The sequence below is a fragment of the Poecilia formosa genome, unplaced genomic scaffold, assembly GCF_000485575.1.
Source record: "Poecilia formosa unplaced genomic scaffold, Poecilia_formosa-5.1.2 Scaffold366, whole genome shotgun sequence".
Classification (NCBI taxonomy): Eukaryota; Metazoa; Chordata; class Actinopteri; order Cyprinodontiformes; family Poeciliidae; genus Poecilia; species Poecilia formosa.
The window spans coordinates 224,985-249,288 of record NW_006800305.1 but is presented as its reverse complement, the minus strand read 5'-3'; the positions used below and the strand labels follow the sequence as shown (position 1 = coordinate 249,288).

At 35.5% G+C, this 24,304-nt stretch overlaps 2 protein-coding genes across 2 annotated transcripts in view; one reads left to right on the top strand and one right to left on the bottom strand.

The window, feature by feature from the left end:
- Positions 1-1,090: 1,090 nt before the first annotated feature.
- rab5ab (RAB5A, member RAS oncogene family, b) lies at positions 1,091-16,208 on the bottom strand. Its single transcript, XM_007574981.2, has 6 exons — positions 15,960-16,208; positions 12,561-12,787; positions 10,245-10,396; positions 6,184-6,306; positions 5,986-6,079; positions 1,091-2,525 (listed from the first exon to the last, which is right to left on the bottom strand). The coding sequence occupies exons 2-6, from the start codon at positions 12,724-12,726 to the stop codon at positions 2,410-2,412; spliced, it is 651 nt and encodes a 216-aa protein (XP_007575043.1). The 5' UTR covers positions 12,727-12,787; positions 15,960-16,208; the 3' UTR covers positions 1,091-2,409.
- A 173-nt stretch (positions 16,209-16,381) lies between these two features.
- Positions 16,382-24,304, top strand: part of efhb (EF-hand domain family, member B) — a 12,762-nt gene continuing 4,839 nt past the window's right edge. The window contains exons 1-9 of the mRNA XM_016662272.1: positions 16,382-16,556; positions 17,551-17,616; positions 19,173-19,316; positions 20,170-20,347; positions 21,755-21,814; positions 21,917-22,043; positions 22,143-22,223; positions 22,303-22,379; positions 22,469-22,623. Of these exons, the coding sequence (XP_016517758.1) occupies positions 16,488-16,556; positions 17,551-17,616; positions 19,173-19,316; positions 20,170-20,347; positions 21,755-21,814; positions 21,917-22,043; positions 22,143-22,223; positions 22,303-22,379; positions 22,469-22,623 (957 nt within the window). The 5' untranslated portion in view covers positions 16,382-16,487. The remainder of the gene's footprint in view (positions 16,557-17,550; positions 17,617-19,172; positions 19,317-20,169; positions 20,348-21,754; positions 21,815-21,916; positions 22,044-22,142; positions 22,224-22,302; positions 22,380-22,468; positions 22,624-24,304) is intronic.

Here is a 24,304-nt window from a genome sequence, read left to right as displayed (position 1 = left end):
TGGGGCCCTAACAAGATTTTCATTTGGGGCCCCTCATCCCAAAATGTTGATGCGAGATGCTTTATAATTCCTAGGCTACTCTAAGTGCTATTATTAGTAGACCTGTCATAGTTATGAATTGATCAATAAATTAAAACGATATCGGTAATTTCCATTTGGATGATTTATTGTTTTTCTTTTTTCTCTCTTTCTACCAAAAACTGGATAATAAAAATCTTCAGTCTGGTGTTTTGGTCTCAACTTGCCTTTTTTTTTCTTTATAAAGACTTCATAATTCACTTTTTCTTGTTGTTTCTGTTGTTTTGTTTATTTATCTTCGATATTTAAAATGTCTTCTAGTTCCTGTGTTAAATGTTTATTAGAATTTAAAGTTTATTCACCTTTGAAAATTTGTTCTCAAACAAATTACCACTATATTACTTGACAATTATGTCAAAACAACAATATTAACTTCTGGGACAATTTGTCCTCCAGCAAAATTTGTTATCGTGACAGGACTAATTATTATCATAATTAATATTTATGTTACATCATACCAGTGTTATTATGGCTCTTAATTTTTAACTTTATGAGTAGCAAACTAAAACAAATTATTTTGATTTCGAAACACAGAGTGGTGTTTAAGTGCTGTATTATTTCAGCTATATAATTTGTCAGTTTTGCTCTTGGGGGCCCCCCGGTGGTGTGAGGGACCCTAACATCAGACAGTGGAAGAAAAGTCTTTTTATTCTGTGTATTTTTTCTTCTTCTTTCATCAGAGGCTTCTTCAAATTCACTGTTACACAGACCTCTACAGGAGATATAAACAGAAATAAACAGATTATTTTCCCAAAGTGTTTTAACTTGTTGGTTTACAAGATCTGTGAACAAGTCTGAGACATGATCACTTTCTCACATGGAGTCAAACTGGTATGTGATTTATTTTTATTTTCTAGAAAATAAAAAATAATACTTATTTTTATTTTCTAGAAAATAAAAATAAGTATTTATGTATTCAGATTGCTTTTGTTCTATATTTAAATGTTTTTTGATATCAAAAATAATTTAATTGGAACAAAAAAAGCAAAGGAATCTCCAGAAGAGCCACTGATCTCCACACAGAGAATCAAGAGACCATTTTATTGGATTTATTAAGATTCAGACACTCAAAACGGATCAGCCCATCACTAGTAATGCTGTTTTTACATCATTAAATTCATTGAGCTGCAAGAGAGACCACCAGTTAGATTAAATACGCTCTGCGCCCGCAGCCGAAAGGTTAGCAAATCCAATACAGTCCGTCATATAAAAACCCAAGGGCAGTTATCAATAATTAAAACATGATCAACACTATGCAATGCAATAAAAGAAGTTCTTTTCAAACACCACCATGGACCTTTTCTCTCTTTTTTTCTTTTTTCTTTTGGAAAAGAAAGAAAAAAAATTAACTTAAAATAATAATAATAGAAAAAAAGAAAGTGACAAGACACCAGAGAGATTTTGTTAATAACACTACATTTATCTAAGAGACCATCACTGCCTAACATCTGACCAGCTTCTGTGGAAACGTGGAGCTTGAAGGAAACAAGAGAGGGATTGGCAAAGTATTCAACTGTACAATTGTTCGGAGTCTCTAAATAAACTTCCAGGCGAGCTGAAATAAAGGAAGAAGACGACATTGCACCCTGTGAAAACATTAGAGTATATCATTTCTCTTTTCTTTTTTTATTTTCAACACAGACTTAGATTGATGGAGGTTGACTACTGGCCTCAATGGAAATTTAACACTTGAATTATTTTCTGCCATTAATGTGAGCAACAAGGTGAAGCTTCCTGATTTATGGTTTTTATTTTTTTAAACTTTGAGTTAAAGTTGGACAGTGCTTTACCCCGGATGTCCCAGAAGAAGACTTGGATCTCGGATGAAGATTTGTTCCTGGGAAGAGTTGCTGGATCCTTTCCTGACAACTCAACTGTTGCTCCAAACAGTCGGAGAAGTGGAGCAACTTCACATGGGAACAATTTGATTTTTCTAGAATATACAAGAAAAAAACAGACTACTACAGTCAAACTGACCCTCTCACACATTCACAGGTTTCTCGCTTTCTCGTCTTTCTGAAAAGGGAAGTTAGTCTTTAAACTAAATAAGATAAAAATGTGTTTTGTTTTTTTCTTTAGGAGTTGTAGTGATACATGCATCCGTTATACTGATATACACTTCTTAAAAAAAGTTAAAAAACAAAAAAAAAACATCAACAAAAAACAAAACAAAAGGTATTAGAAATGCAGCTATACAGAGTCTTTTAGCTAATCCAGGAAGGTGAGGGTGAAGAGCGGGTCGCACATCTGGAAACCAAACGGGTCGGACGTTCCAGATGCTGCCGGGTGGAGCCGAGAGGAAGAGGAGGAAGAGGAGGAGGAGGAACCGGGTTAGTTACTGCAGCAGGGGCGGCTGCTGGGCTGAGCCGACTCCGTCAGGTCCACGCCCCGGTTCCGCCCGCTGCTGGTTCCGGCGGCCTGCGGCTCGTTTTTCGGAAGTTTCTTGGCTGCGGAGACAATAATCAATCAATCAATCAATCAATCAATCAATCAATCAATCAATCAATCAATCAATCAATCAATCAATCAATCAATCAATCAATCAGTCAGTCTGTCAGTCAGTTAGTCAATCAATCAGTCTATCAAGTTTGTCTGTATGGCACAAATTCAAATAAACAAGGCAGTTCAAAGAGCTTTATGTCATAAAACACAAAAATACAAAGTAAAAAAAAAAGACAGATAAAAATAAAAATAATAAAATAAATGGAAAAAATTTAATAATGAATAAAAACTAAAATTAATAACCAAAATAAATAATAAAGAAAAATAAATAATAAAAATAAATAAATAAAAACAATTAGAATAACTAATAAAAATGCCCAAAATTTAAAAAGTACTAAAACGCCACACATTAAACTTTGACTAGGCCACTGTAATATACTTCAGTTTCGCTCATTATCAGCCACTCTGCTGTAATTTTTACCTTATGCTTATATTTGTCTTTTTTTATAATTGTCCTGTCATGAACTTTAACATTTAACAGACAACTTTTTATTTCTCCTTTTTTTTACTTTTGATGAATATAAAGTTAAGTTGAGATTTTGATATTTTAAGGACAAAAATCGTTGGAGTGTTTGCCTTTTTTCTATGTAACGCACATTTAAGCAAAAACAGACACTTCAAAGTGTTTTACATCAAACAGTCATGAGTTACAAAGAAAGCAACAAACATAATAATAATTACTTATTTATTTTGAACATGATGCCAGTATAAAATCACACACAGAAAACACATATTTTTGTATCAAAATAATCTTAACAAGCTGGAAAAGCAGCAGGAAGAACATTTTGTCAAGTGCCGTCGTCACACATCAAACTGTTGCTCATCGTTTCATTTAATATGTTTCAACTCTAACCAGGTGGGTTTGCAGTCTAGATTTAAAGGAAGTCAGCGTTTCAGCTGCTCTGCAGTTTTCTGGAAGGTTGTTCCAGATTTGTGGCGCGTAGAAGCTGAGCGCTGCCATAAAACGGCCCAGTCTTCATTTGATTTCAGAGTTTTTATAACAGAGCTTGTAAAGCGGCTTTATGACGCCGAGCCTTGGCCGTGTCCGTAACGCTGGACAAACAAAAGTTACTCAGTTTGCTTTAAAGGGATGTGTTGAAAATCTGAGGTAAAGCTGAGCACAGCCAAGGGGATAAAGTTAGTACACCCTTTGCTGCGTCTGCAGGGTGTAGGAGAAAAGATCGATCATCATCAGTTGCACATGATCGATTGATCATCATCAGTCTGAGCAACTCTACTAAAAAAGAAGAGTTTTCAATTTAAAAAGATAAATGCATTCTAGCAAGAAGATGTTTGAACACTTAGGACAATGGCAGATTTAGGTAGAAATTAGTTACATCTACTTGAGTAACTTTTTTTTAAATTTTAGGAGTATTTTTACTACTCTGTACTTTTTATTTTCACTTGAGTAATTTTATTATGAAGTATTTTTACTCCTATGTGAGTAAAATGTCTGGATTTTCTACCCACTGACTGAAAAATAAACAAGTTTTAACCAAAAATTCTCCAGACTCAGACACACCTGCAGTTTTTGTTAAATTTTAATAAGTTTTTTATTGAAAGAAACTGATTTGGAAAAATTTATTTTACCTGATTTTGTTATTTTTTGTCATTTTGGTCCCTAAAATACCAAATTTCCGCTTAACTTGTTAAGTGTTAAAGTTTATGACATGGTAATTATAAAATGAAGACAAAACAAATCTAAGCTAAAAGTAAAAATCTACAGCAGAATGGCTAACAATTAAAATTGTAGTGTACTGTAGTGGCCTAGACAAAGTCCATCTTGAATGACATGCAGAGACAATAAATCAGTAAACTGTTTTCCTTGATAAACACTTGCAGTGGTGTATGGTGTTTTTTATTACTGTGTATTTAAGTGTTTTATAACATAAAGCACTTTGTGATATACAAATAAACTTGATTGATTGATTTCAATGGAACTAAAAGAATCAACAGAGGAAAGATTAAACCAGTTTAAATAACATTTAAAGTTGAACGAACTCTGAACTGCTTTTATCAGCTTATTATTCAGATCATTCCACCTGTCAAAAATACATGAAAAGATAAAAACACAACATAATCATCATTACAGCCTAAAGAGTAAAACAAAAGCTGAAAGCAAAAACTAATTCCAAATCCTACATTTAATTACTATGCAATAGCAACATAATAAAAATTGTTCTGGTAAATATTCTCCTTGATCAGACTGAGTTAAAAATAGTTGCTTCAATTCAAAACTATAAGATTGAAATTTTTTTTTAGCAAAACTGGTGAACGATCTTTATAAATGTTGATAGTTTTGACAGAGAAATTAATATAAAGACACTGGACTAATTTCAGATTTATTTTTCTCATTATTTACGGCATTGCAGAGCAGAGTTTAAGGAAGAGGTTATAAGCTCAACAGCGCCATCTAGTGGCCACAATGTGAATTAAACTGTCTACACCTGGAATTTGTTTAAGGAGTAAATTGTAGCTTTTCCTGGGTTTCACTTCCCCACATCTCAGATATTTTCTCCTTCTCAAAAAGTAGCACGTGTTTACAAGTAATTGAAAAACAAAAATAGATTAAATAAAAAACTACTGACAACCATCAAAGAGTAAACACTTGAATAGATTTAAATAATTACCAAATTTGGGAGCATCCCGTCTTTTCCTCTGAATCAATGACAGATTTTTACAATAATTCAAATCGCCTGAATTAAAAATATCCCTCATGTTCATGCGGGGTCACATGTTTCAGAAAAATAAAGATTAGACTTCATCTGTTTACTACAAAAATGACCCAAAGTTTAAGATTTATTTCAATTAAATCACACAGAAGATCTGTGATTAATGATAAATACACCAATTATATTAATTAATTTACAGGAGCGTCATGAATTCATTCATTCACAAACACGGTTTTATCAGCTCTAATTTAAGACTTTTCAAGACAAATAAGAATGAAATTTAAGACTTATCACAGCAGAAATCCACATTATCACATATTTTATATTATCTATCTATCCATCCATCCATTTATCTATAAATATATATGAATATGAGACTTTTAAAGGATGTGCTTATTCTTTTCACTATATCAAAACAAAAACCAAATGTAATTTATTACACAGATTTACTACACTAAGTGCTTTTATTTATTTTTTAAGATTATGGCTTGCAGCAGATTAAAACCTAATGTTCTTTTAGAAATAAGACCACAAAAGTACAATAAACATTTATTTTTGATCATATTTAATCATATTTTCTAATTATCTGATATTTATTGAGTCTCTTGTGGGAAAAAACAGTGGAGAAAAGAGTAAAAATAACATTTTAATTAGCAACATGAACCGGAATTCATTGTGACGAAGATCAATTAAAAATCACAACATGACAAGAAACTGAGGAGGGGATTCTTACCGATGGCCATGAAAATCTCGTTCACGTTCATGGAGGTTTTTGCTGAAGTTTCCATGAAGAGCAAACTGTTGTCATCTGCGTATGACTGTGCATCCTGCAAAAGATCGTCACCAATTACAGAAAATAAACTGTTAAAATGATACGAAGCTGACGTTTTTATCTTGAAAAAAGGACAAATGAAGTCATTAAAGTCGTAACCTGGAAGTCCAGAGCTCTCTTGCTAGCGAGGTCGGCCTTGTTCCCAGCCAGGGCTATTACAATGTTTGGACTGGCTTGTCTCTGAAGTTCTTTGACCCAGTTCTTCGCTCGTACAAATGACTCCTGGAAAACAGAGCACAGAGGGGTAAGGGTCGCCTCAATTAGGAAAATAACAACCAAGCCCAAACGAACAGGGCCAGAAGAACTATTTATCAAACTGATCCCACAAACTGAAACATCGCAAGAGTCAGAAAGTTTTGGTGGAAGAACAGTAATGAAAGTGAGCAGACAAAATGGTGGTTGTTAGTTCTAAACTTAGAAATCTCAAACAAGCGCAGTGGAATCATGACATAAAAGTCTGGGAGAACAAAACTGCTTTTAAATGGTTTTAATCAACAAAACAAAGCTGCAGTCAGAGGAGCCACAAGCTGGAAGGCCTCGTCCCTCTCCGGGTTTATTAAGTGTTTCCAGCCACATTTTATAGCACAATCAAGTAACTATAGTAACTTCAATTGTTACAAAAATGCTGTATAATTTTTTTAATTTGTAATTTAATGCCCCTGTCCCTTTTAAAACTCCTATTCTTTCTGAAAGGAAGTCATCACAACATGGCTCTTCTATTAACCCTTTAAAACGTTTTTAGCAGCGTTTTACTGAGAAGCAGCTCCTACAACGAGCTCAGCAGATGAACAGTTTCACCAGGTGTCTGTTAATTGCTCCTGGCTAGTCTGAAGGAGCCGATTAAGGCTTCGAAACTTGGAAACTTCCGCTGTGGGGAGGAGCTTTGTCCTCAAAGGCGGGGCTAGGTCCACCCAGGGGTTTTGCACGGCTGAATGGTTGCCATGGAGATTCAGGGATTTCTAAAACATTCATGAAAGAGTCAAAGCAACATTCCAGGTATGTTTTTGATGAGGGGAAAACATTACAACATGATGTAAAGCTTAAAAAAAGTTGATTTTAGATAATACTTCCCCTTTAACAGAGTACCTGGAAGAACGTGTGGCAGCAGAGCGTTTGGTGAAAAACTGACATAAATAATGGAACCAGGCCATTCGTAGCTCTGTAGACGAGAACAAGAACTATAAATAAAGACTCTGAAATCCATATGAAGTTGGTGTAGAGAGCATAAGATCGAGGTGGTACGAGTAAATTTAGTAGATTTACTGAAAAGTCTAATTGCAGTTTTCTGGGTGCACTGTAAAACATTTGAAGGTGACTTAACTTGAAAATAAAAGTCCACCTGCTGCAATTTAATCAACAAGGAAATTGGTTTGGTTTAAACTCAGAAATTAAAGTTCATGAAGTCGATTTAACAACAAGAGACAAGATGTCTAAACATCATTTAACTTCATTAATCTTGAATTGGGAGTTTTAACTTAATGCTGCAATTTAGACCAAATAATTATTTCACAATATGCAAGAAAAATAAAACTGCCCTGACCGAGCTTGTTTCAAAACGTCTTTCAGTGTGGAGTTAAGATGTGTTTGGATTTCTCCTCGTGTCGCGGCTCTGAGTCAGGCAGAAAACCCAAAGGTGCTGTGAGGAGGATGTTTGGCTCTGTAATCAAGGCGGTGTTGTTGGGAGGAAGAGGTCTTCCTCAGAGGTTTTCCTTGGAAGCAACCGATAGATAACCTCAGGAAACTTCACTGTTAGCACCACAAACCATTTTCCAGATGCTCTAAACAATCAAAACGAGAGTTCACTGGAGAAAAGAAGTCCGCTGCTATTTTTAATTACTTACATCTCAATTTAAAACTGTTCTTTCAGCAGCAGCTTTAATATGAGCTGATGATAAATCCTCATGCACAGTGGAGGAATCGCTGCTAACACATAAAGGAAATTATTACCAGCTCATCTGGCCTCGTTTACAGTCAGCGAGCATCTAATTACTGCATCTGTCATGATAGCAAATGTTTCTGGATGATAAACTGAGCCAGAAGTTGTTGCGATAAATGTTAATATTGTTGTTTTGAGACTGTTTTCAAATAATATAATGGTAATAATAAATATCAAGAAACCTTAAATTCTAATGAATATTTCACACTGGAACTGGAAGACATTTTAAATATCCAAAATAAATAAAGAAAACAACAATAAAATGAATTATGAAGTTTCTGTAAACAAAACTGTCCTTCAAAAAAAGGGGCTGGTCGAGACCAAAACAAAAGACTGAAGAGTTTTATCATCCAGTTTTTGATAGAAAGAGGAAAATAATAAATCATGCAAATGGAAATCGTTGAACTGATTTTAATTCATCATGTGATTAATTGATTTATTCCTTATTGCTTAAAGTTGCAATCATAGAGTGATTTTAGTTGGACTATTTTCACAGTTTTACTTATGCCAATTAGGATGATATAATTAAATTAAATTAGCTCCAATTTAAGCAAATATAAAAACTTGGGCTGTTAACAGCTGATCACCGATCTTTCAAAGGCCTGACCTGCCGATTCCAACTTTGGCCAATATCATTTTTTTCCCCTGAAAAGTCGTTAAATATAGCAACAAAGTTGCTAAAATAACAAGACAGATAATATCAGTTTCATGTGCAATCATCAGCCAATAGCCGGTTGCCCAAAAGTAAAGACACTGGGAACGATTCATCGCTGCACTCCAAATTAAAATGTTTCTTTTATTAAAAAACCTTTTTCAACTAATAAAAGGTTTTTAAATTAATTGCCACAATAATTGAGCCTATAACTTTGCAAAACAACATATTCGTCACTTCCAAAACCTCTGGACAGTTAATTCTGCCCCCCAAAAGAAAGCAAAACTTAACAAGAGCATTATCAGAATCAGTACTACAGCTAAGATAACTAACAGATATGAAACTGTCAGGCAGATGGTACTGACCCAGAACGACCCAGACGCTGCTGCTCATGTCCTCTAAAACTAGGACAGTAGAGAACATCACCGTTCTAAAGTCCACTGGCACCAAGTGGCTCAGAGATCGGACTTTAAAATATTCATGTCAGTTTGGTTTAGAATCCAAAATACATTAAAGGTCTTTAGTCGTATCAAACTTCCCCAGAACCAGAACCAAAGATGGAGAAGCAGAATTCAGTTCTCTCATCTGGAACAAACTTCCAGAAAACTGCAAAAACGCTGAAACACTGACTTAATTTAATTTGAGGCTAAAAACCTGTTTGGATAAAAAAAAAAAACTGCTCTGGATTTCATCACTACTCTTTATTCTGCTGCTGTAATAAAATGCTTCTTCTTTGTTTTGTTTAATTGTGTTATGTTTTTATCATTTGGACTCTTGATGCTGAAATGTGCCATGCAACCAAACTTGACTTATCAAAAACATAAAATCTTACCAACTATTTTTGGATATTAGTTTCTATTGCTAGTATTTTACTTCTCTTAAATAAGACAACATTAACTGATAAGTAGCTTTGCAAAAAGATATAGGAACTAAATCTTTAATATTGTTAAAATAATACTAGTTCCACTTGTAGATTATTTCACTTATAACAAGACATTTTTCCCAAGTTATAAATGTAATAATCTTGCACTTGAAAAAGCACTTTTTTTTATCAATATTAAGGAATTACTGACATAAAACAAGCTCCAATATCCTATATTGGATGTGACTATATCTTGTAAGTTATTTTTGTCTTATTTCAAGTTTACTAAGACATTTTCATTATAAACCAGACCAAAAACAGTTTGTGTTTTTGCAGTGTAAAATAAATCACACTGAGAGTAAAGGTGTTTACTTTCAATGATTAAACTACATGGAGTGTTTTAAAAGTCTCCTTCAGATAAGGAAGTCCTGCTATTGAACATTCAGACATTAATCTTTCAGATATCAGTGAGTCAAGTGTACAAAGTCTGTCAACACAGTGATGCTCAGTGGTGACTCATCTCTCAGTGCTTAAAAATAAGCTTCTGAATGCTGCTAAAAAAAACATATGTAACGAAAATGGAAACCCCCACCACGCCCATTTCCTCATATGCCACAGCATTTCTGTGCAAGCTAGCAAAGATTAGCAACAGGTAGCAGCAGCAGCAGCATCAGCAGCAAAAAGACGACAGAGAGAAAAGCCTGGCTCACCTCATTTGTGATATCATAGACCACAATGGCTGCCTGGGCGCCTCTGTAGTACATAGGAGCCAGACTGTGGTAGCGCTCCTGACCAGCTGTGTCCCAGATTTCAAATTTGACTGTTGTGTCGTCCAAACATACTGTCTGAGTCAGGAAGGCAGCTGCAGGGAAACAAAGCAGATAAGGCACCCTGAGTCACACAGAGGATTTCAGTGAAAGTAGCACGAGCCAGCGCTGCTCGCCTCCCCGTGTTTACACCGACATGGAAGCTCCAGGATTTGGTAAACTAACTTCTGTGAAAGGATTTCCTGACACAAAGGCTATGGGATTTTAGGAATGCAACGATTGCATTTTTCTGACCGATTGCTGATTCTAATTTTGGCTGATGCCAATTATTTTAGCCTGAAATGTCGCTAAATATGGCAAGAAAGTGAGTTTGTAGCACAGGGGTGACCATAGTTGACTCCAAACGTGCGGACATGACTTGATGGGCTGGTCTGCCAGTCAAACCTCTGCAGAGCAGAAGAGGACACACTGCAAAAACACAAAATCTTACCAAGTAATTTTAGTCCAGTTTCCTGTGCAAATAACTTAGTAAACTTGAAATAAAAGAAAACTAACTTACAAATGTTTTAAGTAAATAATTCCTTAATATTGATGAAAACTTTCTAGTTCCACTGGCAGATTATTTCACTTATAACAAAACATTTTTCCCACATTGTAAGTGAAAAAAAAATCAAAATTACTTGGTAAGATTTTGTGCTTTTGCAGTCCACTGGCTGATCACCGATTTCCAGAAAATCAGCTCAAATAAATCAGTCGGCTTGTTTTGTATTATCATGCAGTGAGATTCAGACCTACTCACTCCTGAAACCCTTCTCATCTGGACTAAAGCAGAATTTTCAATTGCATCCCACAATTTCCAGGAAGAGGTTAAAGGTTACACTTCGACAGACAACACACAGCTTCCACCTGACAAAAAGATACCTGAAACTATGAGCGAACGTCTAGGAATTCACCTCAGTATTTCTGCGGCTCCTGGTTCCTCACAGATTTCTAAACACGAGTTAAACTTTAAGTACAAACATCTTTATGTTTCAGAACCAGGAAATCTAAAAATATTCAAAGTATACCTTTATCATGTTTGGCATTTCCATTTTGAAAGCAGATAAGTAACTTGAGAACATTTGAGAATAAAGTTGCTTACTTTTCTCCAGAAGATCACAGAACGTTTAATTTTCTTCACAAAAGACTTTTTAATGAATGTGAAAATGTTTATTAGTGACAAATCAAGGAATTTTCATTGATGAAAGAAATGTTTGTGAGCTTTGGAAGTAAAACCTGTTAGACAAACCATAAAAGCCCCAGCTTCTCTGTTAGAAACACTTTGACACAGCAAGTCGTGCTAGGCGAAGGAGGTTGTGGGTGTTGTTTGTGATGATAAAGTTTAGTAGGTAAGAAATTGTTTTCTTTTTACTTTTTATGTATCCTCTGTCAGAACATTTGCTTATAAATTTAAAAAAATGAATTGATAACTGGTCACTCTATGTAATCCATATTTACCCTTGATAATTAGCTTGAGCTGCAACTGTTTTGCTTTTTAAAATGTGCAGTGCAGTGCAGCTGTAGTGTGACTCTATGTAAGCAATTTTATGTCCCTGTGCTGATCAGAGTAACGATACCGGTAAGAACAAGAGAAGAAAATACATCTACATGAATGCTACCAGAATTTTTGTATTACATTTTCCATTGTGGTAAATTATGTGCAGACGGGACAAGCAACCGTGCGCTTTTAAGTCTCTACACACACAGGGTGCCAGTTTATTTGGTTTACAAGCTTCTGTCCTCTTCCTGACTTCTTCCTTTCTTTTTGCAGACTTTGCCATCTCGACTTTTGACTTGGATGCACATTGTGTTGTTCGCCGATGTTTGACTTGAATGTTTCAAATGTAACATCACTTTTTTCCTCCAAGTTTCACTGCCTTGTGCTCGCTTATTTTCTTTGATGTTTTTATTTTTTCTTACATAGAAGAAAAAAAAAGTGTGAACAAAACCAAAAAGGAAAACTTGGAAAAATGAAGAATTATGCTGTGAATATTTATGTGTGTAAGCTATATTTAGAAGGCTTAATAACAAAATATTTCTACTCCTTTATTTGACGTATAGTAATATTGTTCCTCAGTTAATGTCAGATAAATTGCCAGATTTGTGATTTATAACTGGGAAGTGAGACTCTTCTGACAGCTGTTTGTTATTAATCTTATTTAATATCCACTGCATCACCGACTCCCATGTGAAAAGCAGTGAAGTCGTCATCATACGTACCTCCGATTGTGCTCTCTTGGAATTCGTGAAACTGGCCCTTGACAAATCGAAGTACGAGACTCGACTTTCCCACCGCTGACTCTCCTAGAAGCACGAGTTTGAACTGGCAGATCTTGTTGCCGGCGTTAGGTCCATTGGGTCGCGTGGCTCCACCTCTACTTGCCATGTCACTCTGTGTGGTCTCTTCCCCTGAGCGCTGATGTGGTGGCAAGAACCTTTAATAACACCTAAACGACAGAGAGAGGAAGAAAGAAAAAAAACTGATAAATCAAGTTGTAAAAAAACCTTTTTTTTCTACTTAGGCTGCTTCTTGTCACATTGTTCCTCAAATGTTCGGATTTAGAATATCGCAGTCTCTGTTTTCTTGTTTTCAACTTCACAACTCCAGCAGCTTTCAGTCCTGTCACAATCACAACGTTTGCTGGACGATAAATTGTCCCTTAAGTTATTGTGATGAACAATAATATTGTAGATTTGAGACTATTTTCAAGTAATATAATGGTAAAAATGGCATAGTAATGCAATCAATAAACTTTAAATTCTAATGAACATTTAACACTAGAAGACAGTTTAATTATCAAAAATAAATAAACAAAACAACAGAAACAACAAATAAAATGAATTATGAAGTCTGCAAACAAAATTGTTCTTAAACAAACAAAAGATTAGTTGAGACGAATTAACCAGACTGAAGACTTTTCATGTGGTTTTTGGTAAAAAGAGAGACAAGAGAAAAACGATAAATCATCCTAATTTACCAGGTGATTTATTGATTTATTGCGACAAGCCAGGCAGCTTTACACACAGCGTCTCAACAGTCCATTCACTTGATTCCTGTTGTTTATTTTTAAATTAAACATTTTCATACCTGTCCATAACATAAAGGGCACTGACTCTTAGATCAAAAACAAGAGAGGCATTGTATTTTACTGTAGCTGCTTGTTCCCTTTGACATTATATTACCGACATCTGACACTTTCAAAACCTGCTTAAAATTCATTTTGTCTTTTTCATTAAAACCAAACTTCTTTTTTTTTCTTTTTGTTTTTTTGTAAAGTGCCACAATATATTTATTGTGAACTGTCGTTAAATGAATTAACTGAATTTTACAGACTGGATTTCTGCTGAAGCAGCAACACCAACAACTATTATGTTGGCCTCAAATCCTGCAGCTGTGAAAAACTCCAGCAATGCCTTTGAGAGGATTTAAGTTATGAGTAAAGGAGATTAGCGGACAAGTTTGGACAACACATTAGGGAAAACCTCCTTAGGTTAGGTAAGAAAAGGTTTGATACTATGAGCTGCAGTTTTGTTCAGTGAGTTTGTGATTTTACAACCTAGCAAGGACATTTTCTCAGTTAAATAAATTCTGGACCAAAACCACAGCACATGGAAATACAGCTATCATTACAATAATTTTATGTTTTATTGTGTATTGTATGTGGTTTATACAGTAGCAGTGCTGTCTTAACTAGGTGTCTATTTGTAAAGAAGATGACTGATTTAAATGAGATTCAGCGATTAAATTAAATTAAAATACAACAAAATTAAACAAAAATAACTGCAATAATAATAATCAATAATAATCTAATAATTCTGTGGGTGAAACATTTACTGTATTTCCAGTCCATGCGCTGGACAGAAGTCATAATTTTACCAAACAGATGAACTCTAAGTGCAAACACACTATTTAGTTGATTGTATTGCTCATATATGATGATGGGAATATGTTGGTAATAGAGCAGAATATAAAAATAGTTTCTGATTCTGGGAAAATTTAAATCTTACTTAATATCAAAAATGAATTTCTGGATACAGACGTTATACGTTATCATTAGGAAGACTCCGGACTTGATAGTTGCACAAGTGACATTAATGAAAAGGTAATTGCTGAAAAACCTGGCTATTCACTGGAAAGTTCTGTGGGAGGAAAAACACACCCTTGAATGTTTTGTGTAGTAAAGTCCTTTCAAGGTTTTGGGGGGATTCACCAGGTGTGAAGTTGTTGAATGGATCCAGAAAAATTCGTACAACTGTCACATTTGGTGCTTAAAGTGATTCCTCAGCTTTCAAATTCATCTAACCTGGGTTAAGAAGGAGAATACACAAACTGTTGCTCAATCTCAGAGTTACTTTTCAGATGAAAAAATATTTAGCATTTTATTTGGAAACAAAAAGAGTCAGTGCCTGGAGAGAGAGTGGGGAGGCACTGAAAGTGTAATAATTTTGGGAGCAGTATCATGCGCTACTGTTTGTCCAACACGTTTTTATCAAAATCAAAGTCAGCACATCAGTCCACCAAGGAACTTTAGAGCACATCCCGTTTCAGTCTGCTGAATTTCATTTTCCAGGATCACTTGGCACCTGCTCGTGCTGCTAAATGTACCAATACGTCTTTGGTTGGCTAGCAAACTCCCTGATCAAGTAAAAGATAAGAGAGCTGGCATTAATGCAGTAATTCATGCAAAAGGAGCCCTGGCCAAGTGTTCAACACATATACTGATCATATTCTTTCAGAAGACATTTCTCTATTTAAAGGATTTATTCAATTTTTGTTGTGTATTACTGATTTTTATTTCATTTGCTGTAAGCCACAATCATCAAAATTAACAGAATGGAATGGTTAAAACTAATGTCTACTGTTATCCATTTTAATTAAATGTTGTTTGCTTTCTCTTTCCCGATTATTGACTCACGTTCTCGAAGCTATTTACCTTTTACATATTTGACAATTATGCTAACATAGTCAGGAAAAGTTGTCATGACTGAGGATGCGTCGTTTAAAGACTGAGATTTTAACCGCTCTAATATGTAACAATAACAAACTACCTCTGACAGTCATACAGCTCTCCTTCCCACTCTAATTATCAACAACTTCCCCGAAATCGCGTTACGACATCGGGATAACCACATATCACCTGTCATTAGCTTCAATTAGCAAACAGCTAGCGTTAGCAACACAGCTAATTTATATGCTGATCCTGTCAAGCTCCCGATCAACTAACAGTGACACCTGATTGACTCAGTGAAAAATAAATTAAATCGCAGTTAGTATTGTGCATTATGGGTTTACACACTTACGTAACGTTTGAGAATGTCAGAACTCAGATGATGATGCAGGTTTGGGTGTGTACAGCTAATGCAAGCTGGCTAACGTTGTCCGAAAAAGGGTAAAAGTAGTCAAACTTTTTCATCAGTCAGTGATTTCAATCTGCATTTCTGTTGTATTAAAAGTGAATAACGCTGCTATTGTTGATCCACCCGAGTGAACAGCCTTATTTACACTGCTAGCTAGCACGGCCCTAGTGTTGGCTAGCTGGGTGAATGTTGTTTAGCTGCGGCCGCTTCGGGAGGAGCCCTCCAGTGTTAGCATTTAGGTCGCTAATATTAGCCACTCACCAAAAAGAAAAGAAGGGCAGCCTGGATAATAGGGGTGTTGTCTCCGGCCCGATTTATCCGCAGCACTTCAGAGTCTCTTCACAGTGTGTCGACTATCCGGACAGGAACTGAATCGGTAGATTTCGTAAGGCTCCGCGGTGTCCCTCTCCCACTTCTTTCAACTTCCCTTTTCGCATTGTACGAAGGATGATGACAGATCGTATGACTACAACTGACAATCCGCCTGCGTGTCAGCGGCCCGGACCAATCAAATGTTTACATTTATCCAAATTTTAAATAAAATTATTAATTCCAGCAACAAAAACAACAAAAAGTGAGAGAGTTAATAATAACAAATAACAACTACAGGTAGATCAAGTGGAACATTTTTTGGGTAGGGGAAACATTTTGTAGCGACTTCAGTTTACATGGTAACTGACGTTGCTAGGCAACAGAACTTGAAACCGTTCGGGGATAAATTCTTGAGCTAAAACGTTTCGGTTTTGCTTAACGCGGCTATTAAGAAACCGGGCTGAAGAAACCGGTAAGATGGATTTAACAGAAGAAAACAACTCAGACCAACTAATATATGAACTGATCCACCAAAACACATCCAGGGTAAGCCAAGCTTTATGAATTATTTAAAATAATGATAACTCTAATCTGTGGCACTGGTGAGGTTTATTTAATTCAATTTAAAAAGTTATTTATTAATCCCAAAGGGGAATTAATTATTGCTGTATTGTCACAATAACAAATGAATCAATTAATCGCATGATAAACTAAAACAAACTCAATAATTTCCATTTGTTTATAGATACTCTATTATTCATTTTATTTGTTATTTCTGTTGTTTTCTTTATTTATTCTGGATATTTAAAACGTCTTCCAGTTCTGGTGTTAAATTTTCATTATAATTTAAAGTTTACTTATCTCTGAGAATGTCTTCTTGCATTATTATGCCATTACCGTTATGAAAACAATATCAAAACAACAGTATTATAATGTATCACAATAACGTCTTTAAATAACTTATTGTCCAGCAAAATTTGCTATCATGATAGGCCTATACTAACTCATAATACCCAAGTTTTTTCCAAAAGTAGTTGTACATGCAGCAGGCTGTGGACAGGAAGGATCTCCGGTAGCAGTCAGTATTACAGCACATCTGATGAAACCTCTGACTTCTGATACTCTATTGTTGAAAAAGAGGACGCTTTATAATTTCATTTATTTGTGTACGTTGTGGGCTGTTGTGTTTCCCATCTTCTTTTTGTTTACACTCTATTGATTCTCTCTATGGGTTCTGAGAACAGTTTGCTGAACGTAAAATGCTTATAACATAAATTATCTGTACTTAAAATACATTTTTATTTATTTCATGAAATATTAAAATTTCCAGACAAACTGCAGTTTGGTTTTTCATCGACTGTAAGCCATAATATTCAAAATTAACAGAAAGAAACCTTTTTAATATAGGACTCTGTGTATGAGGAATCCATATTGTATTATGTGTTTTATTTTTTTAACTGAATTACTGAAATAAAGTAAGTGATAGTATTCTAATTTACTGAGATGCACCTGTACTTATTTATTTGTTTGTTTGTTTTAGTTTCCACCTAGGAAACTAAAACCCATTGAACAAACCACAAAGGGCTGTCTACAAGAGATTTCATATGTAAGTTTGGATTTTTTTTTAAATACTGAGGTTAAGCTGTGTGTGTCAGTTTGTGTACCTGTGTGTGTGTTTATTTAGTTTTATTTCAGCTTAATTCAACATCAGTTTCCTGCAATTTTATCTACATGCTCCCACTAATTCAGATTTTAACAAATAATAAGAGTAGCTACCATAGCTATGCAGCTGATATGCTACTCTGCATTGCAATGTCACCAAGTGACTCTGAACCCATTCAAATATTCAACAAATTAATGTGTGGATGTGTCATAACTCGCTTCAGCTGAACAGAAACAAAAATAAGGTAATTATCTTTGGAAACTAAAGAGTCAAAAGTCATCGCACATCTTTAGCTCTTACAGCTAGAAACTACTGATCAGCGCCAAACTCTGACTCAGACCTGAACCTTCAGAGACACATGAAGACAGTTTTAAAGTCAGCCTTCTGTCACCTGAAGAACATTAGTTAAAGGACCAATGTCCCAACCTAAAAACTCACTAAGACAGCTGCAACTTATCCTGAATGCTCACTAAATCTAAGAAAGTAGTGAAAGAACTTACACTGGATCAGAGAATAGACTGTAAAATACATTTGCTTGTTTAAAATCACTGAACGGCTTAGCACCAAAATACATCTAAGATCTGCTGTTGAGGTATCGACTTTTCAGATCACTCAGAATTAGAACCAAACATGGAGAAACAACGTATAGTTTTTATACTTCTCTAATCTGGAATAAACTTCCAGAAAGCTGCAAAACTGCTGAAACACTGAGTTCCTTTAGATCACATGTGTCAAACTCAAGGCCAAATCCGGCCCACCATAGCTTTTTATCTGGCCCTCTAGATTCTCAACTAAACACAAGTGTGCTTAAATATTATGTTACCAATTAAATCAATGCAGTTTTTATCTGCTTACTGCCAAACTATATCAAACAGTCCCTCCAGTTTCTTACGAATTATTATGGAAATTCAGTCAAAATCAACAAATCCCTGCACTTTTCTGCACTAGTACATAATTGGGAGTTTACTGCAGATTTTTCACATAAATTGTCAAAACTTTCTTCTTCAAAACAGCTGCCTCATTTTTAGTTGATGTCTGATTATAGTCCATGATCTATACAGCGAGTAATAAAAAATTATATAAAAAAAAAAACATAGCAAATATTTCCAAATTAGTGTCACAAACACTTTGATTTTTAGTCCAATACATCACAAAAGGAATTGTGAAATCCTGGAGGGACTGAACAGATGTCCAACATTATTTAATTTTAAGAATGTATTAATATTTCTAACAGCTTGTGAAGGGTTTTATCAATACATTCTGGCACAACTGGCCCTTTAAGATCCTCAGCTTGCCTGCTATGCTCCTGCCCTTTTCTTTCTGTGTTGTGTGTCATTATCTTATTTGTTTTTTTGTCATTATTAACTGCATATCTTTCCAAATCTGTGCAAAAATTTGCGCTAAATTTACTTACAATATATTAAGACAGAGGATCATAATCTGAGACACACTTATTCATGTTTTTTTATGGTGTGACATTATGTTTTTTCAACAACCAGCCCCCGACCCCGCCGCGCGTAAAGCTCTTCCGCAGAACCATACATGCAGGACCATTAGCCACCAGACGGCCCTTATGGAGGGTGACAGACCCAGAGGTTATCAAAGCCATGGTTCATGGCATCAGAACCAGCTCAACTGACTCTGTGAGTAAAGTACAAAACCTTACACTGCAAAAACACAAATTCTTACCAAGTATTTTTTTTCTTGTCTAGTTTCTTCTGCAAATATCTTAGCCCACTTGAATAGTGTACTTTTGCAAAAGAAATATGAGTTTATTTTAAGTCAATAATTCCTTAACATTGGTGAAAAATTACTAGTTCCATTATTTCACTTACAACAAGGGAAAAATGTCTTGTTATAAGTGAAATAATCTGCTAATGGAACTAGTACTTTTTCATTAATGTTAAGGAATTATTGTCTTAAAACAAGCTCCTGTTTCTTGCTGAAAAGTTACTTGTAAGTTAGTTTTATCTTATTTCAAGTGTTGTAAGATATTTTTACTGTAAAATAGACCAAAATTACTTGGTAAGATTTTGTGTTTTTGCAGTGTAGTGATGTCCTGGGTTAACTTGCACCATGTGTATGTCATAATTTACACATTTATTACGTACAATACCTCACAGGGCTCCTTCACAGTCTAGAAAAGCATGGAAACGAAATTTTAGGTGAAGAACAATGAGCAGGAATCTTTTTTTTTTTTTTGAATTTCTAAATTTCTCTTGATAAGGCCTCTTACAGATCCTATTACTCTGTGAAGTCTGGATAATCATAAATATTTAATCCCTCAGAAAAAATATGCTGCCAGTTTGAGATCACACTGAATGTCTTTCATTTACTGATAGTAAGGTTTGTTATCATGTGTTACATGATAGTAGCACATATAAATTTAGGATCTTTGGTAAGATGTCCTAACTGGCACTGGAAAAATAATGAATACAATGAAACCTGGTCTTTCTGAGCTGCTCTGTGATCAGGATGTTTGTGTGATTTTTCCAACAGGGCGATGACTTGATATATCCTCCCGAAAAGTCAATCTTCCAGCACAAGATAAATGAACTCAATGAGTCTGTTTATGCTTCGAGTAAAGTTCTGCTGGGCCGGACACCTGCCCCATTTTCTGAGCTTCCCGACTGGATCAACGAAGGGACTACATTTGGAGATAAAGTAGTTAGAGGTATCTCATGTTCCCTAATGTTACTTTTTGGTCCAAATACCACAGAGCGGGTAGTAACACTTGACAAAGGACATTATGGTTCAGTTTCACTGCTTAGTCCTTTTGAGTTCACACCTAACATCAATTAACTGAATCTGATTAAGGGGGCAGGATCATATAAAATCAATTTGTTTGTGCTTTACATAATTTTATAATGTTTTTCCCTCATCAAAACACACCTAAAGTGTTGCGTTGAGTCTTGCATGGATGTTTGAGAAATCCTTTAATCTCCATGGCAACCATTGTTGCTGTACAAAACACCAGGACGGACCTAGCTCCGCCTCCAAGATGCAGCTCCTCCTCACACCTGCAGTTTCCAAGCTTCTGCCTCACAGAATCCCCAAGAACCCCCCTCTCAGTTCCTTCAGACTAGCCAGCAGCAATTAGCAAACAAATATGAATTACTTTTCAGTGAAATGCTGGTAAAAATTAAAATGTTGTTAAAGGGTTAATAGCAGAGCACTGTCATGATGACTTCCTGAAGTCAGAGTTTCAGAAAGAGCAGAAGTTTTTAAAGAGACAGAGGCCCAAAATCAAGGTGTTAAATTACGAAGCCAAATTTCTTAAAAGTCATACTTGATATTGCATTTTTGTAACAATTGCAGTTAACATAGTTACTTGTTTGTGCTATAAAATGGCAGTATATGTCTGGAAAACACCCCATTAACTTAAAATAAAGCTAAGTTTCTCCAATTGGATGGTCCTGACTTTTAAACATTTACATTCATTAGTTAAAGCCACAGTTTGGATCAACTTTAGGTCCTGCCAGTGGAGATTCACCAGGAATCTGACTCAAAGCAATTTAAGGATCTTAATGGAAAATAAAGGATTTTGGCGAACCTCACCTGAGAAAGTCTTCATTCTCCTGGAGCCAGGAAGTCGACCACAAAGTTGTGGTTGGCTGGTTTTGGTTGCTGGAATTGTTTTTAGTTAGTGAGTATTCAACTTTGAATGTCACAAACACAAACCTATCACCTCCTGCTTTGTTTTCGGTGTGTTTCAAACCTGTAGGTTCACATACAGGCTTGGATTACTTACCGCAAAATTTTATGTGATTTTTGCATAAACATAAACATTTCTAAAAAAGGATGTTGTGTTTCGAAGAAGTGTCTAAAAAAGGATAATTACAAATATTGTTTAAATGATTGTTTTCATGTGAGCGGAATTGAGTTAATTTTCAGTCTATTTCTAATTTGTAAAAGAATCCTTTCATTCTCCTGAATCTGTTTCTGTAAATGTAGAAAATTAAAAATGCCTGAGGTATTCTAAGTATCTAGTCTCTTCAAAATGTTGTGTTAGCTGTCTTCATAGCAAGAATCGTAGCTATTGTTAAAGTTTTGAATTTTGTCCCGCATCTCTTTCATCCAGAATATGAGATGGGTGAAGTCTTGTTCCCTCCAAAAACAGCAGAGGAGTTGGCGTTAGAAGGTCAGGAGGGACAGAAAGCTCCAATCTTTAGTCACTATTCTGATGAATCGTGCATATTCTGAGGTGAAACTTTTCAACAATGTCTATTTGGCTTCCTCTCAGCCATGAACATTGGAAAGTTTGATTTTAGTGACGTCCATAAAGACAAGACATTTGGGAATCCCACACCACACTGCAACAATGGTCATTATGCTGCCAAAACTATTCACTGGATAGGAGAACCATACAAGTAAGTTCTGTACCAAACTTAAGCCACAAGTGTGACCTACACAGAATTTCAGTAACTTTTTAGCTACAGATGTTTTTCTCCATTAATATTTTGTTGCAGGTTTCACAATCCAAATCCTGTTTGGAAAAGATCTGGAAACAAGGAAAAGTTGGCATTGGAAACTGGCAACACCAGCTGCCTGTAGGCTTTTGTTATTCTTTGGTTAATTTCCCTCATGTCCAACTAAAGTTCCTCATATTTGACTTTATCCATCTACCAGTCGTGGGAGGAAGAAAACTCCTCTGCCCGTTCCACCTGGCCACACATTTGGATATGCCCCTCCAGTGGATCCATGGGGTAAAAAAAAAACCTTTCCAAGTGCTAAAGCACAAACTGTGAAACTTCTGAGTGGGAAGTAGAGATTGGCTTTGTTCTTTCCTCCATAGGAGCTGGAGATCTTCTCCACAACGCAGAGCCGGGGACGTTTCTTCGAGGTCCAGACTGGCAGCGAAGTGCGATTGGTGTAGCAAGACAATTCCTCAAGAAGGTCAACTTTAACAACTTTCCCAGTCTGTTGAAGGCTTTCCAATATTATGACAAGGTACGGATGAGACTAATATAGGCAAGTCTTTGAGTTTTCTGTCTTATTTCGTCTCACACATACTGTAGAGCACATGTGTCAAACTCAAGGCCTGCGGGTCACATAAAATGACATGGCGGGCTATGTCATTTTATGTGGTCGTCTGGTGGCCAGCATTTTATAGGCCGATGATTGACTTAAAATAGGTTTTGAACACGAATTGACTACAAACTACATCTCCCACAATGCATTCCGATTGTTACCAGCCAACATTACGGCTTCTTGCCACTAGAGAGCAGCAGAGTCACCTTACGCTGCTTATTGATTTTCCCAGCGAATAAAACTGAGACNTGCTTATTGATTTTCCCAGCGAATAAAACTGAGACATCGACAAGCTAACATCAAAACGTCTGAACGCAGTCAGTTGGATCTGACTGCGTTCAGACGTTTTGATCCAAACAGATCAACTGTTTGGATCAACTTACCTTTAACTGTCCGGTGTTTGCTTTTACCAGGATTTTTTTATTTTTATTTTTTGCGTGGTTTCGCTTCTCCGAAATGGACAGATGTTACGTCTGCAGCTCCTCCAGATCGCCGCTCTTCTGGGTAACGTGAACCCAGAGGCTCCATTTCTTAAATCCGCTGGATGAGTTACTTCCAGCGGTTTCTAATTCTTCGCAGCGGCGGAGCGGCGTCCGTAGTGGTTGAGCAGCGGTCTGCGCATTTTACAGTCTAATTAACTTTTGCATCATCATTTATTTCCTCAAGATAAACTGCCGGCTCCTCAAATGGATTAACACAACTTTGCATTCTCTTTAGTTTTCTCTGGTCTGTAATGGAGACTTGAATTTAACGCGCCATTTCCTAACCATTTTTTATTTGTAAGTATTGATTTTATTTTTTAGCCATTTAGCCAAGACTCTGCTAATGACATCTTCAATACATTTTTTGATCCCAGGACTGAACAGACAGAAAACAGTTACCATTATACATTTTGAACTGTTGATTTTATTTTTGAACCATCTTTTAATGGTTCAAAAATGTATTTTTTTAATTGTAAAGTGTTGATTTTATTTTTGAACCCTTATTTATTTTGAAGTGTTGATTTTATTTTTGAACCATTTTATTGTGAAGTGTTGATTTTATTTTTGAACCATTTTATTGTGAAGTGTTGGTTTTATTTTTGAAACCTTATTTATTGCAGAGTGTTGATTTTATTTTTGAACCATTTTATTGTGAAGTGTTGGTTTTATTTTTGAAACCTTATTTATTGCAGAGTGTTGATTTTATTTTTGAACCCTTATTTATTTTGAAGTGTTGATTTTATTTTTGAACCATTTAATTGTGAAGTGTTGGTTTTATTTTTGAAACCTTATTTATTGCAGAGTGTTGATTTTATTTTTGAACCCTTATTTATTTTGAAGTGTTGATTGTCTGAAAGACCTTAGACATGAATTGCCCCATACGGGGTTTGAACCGATGACCTCAGCATTACCAGCACGGTGCTCTAACCTGCTGAGCTAACTCACCTACCTTACAAACTGTTGAGTTTCCATGGATTTAAGAAGAACTTACATGATCTTACCACAATGAAGATTTGATAAAATCTTTGATAAAAGTGCTTATATTCTAATGTTTTTCAAAACAACATACATAATATTTTATTTTCCAGAGATTTTGTATTTTGAAATACAAAATCTAT

Excerpts from the sequence above, each read along its gene's own strand:
- rab5ab (XM_007574981.2), bottom strand. The coding sequence starts at position 12,726 with ATGGCAAGTAGAGGTGGAGCCACGCGACCCAATGGACCTAACGCCGGC. Across the intron at positions 10,397-12,560 it reads CCAAGAGAGCACAATCGGAG|CTGCCTTCCTGACTCAGACA; the intron begins GTACGTATGATG and ends GTTTCCCTGCAG. Across the intron at positions 6,080-6,183 it reads AGAGAGCTCTGGACTTCCAG|GATGCACAGTCATACGCAGA; the intron begins GTTACGACTTTA and ends GATCTTTTGCAG.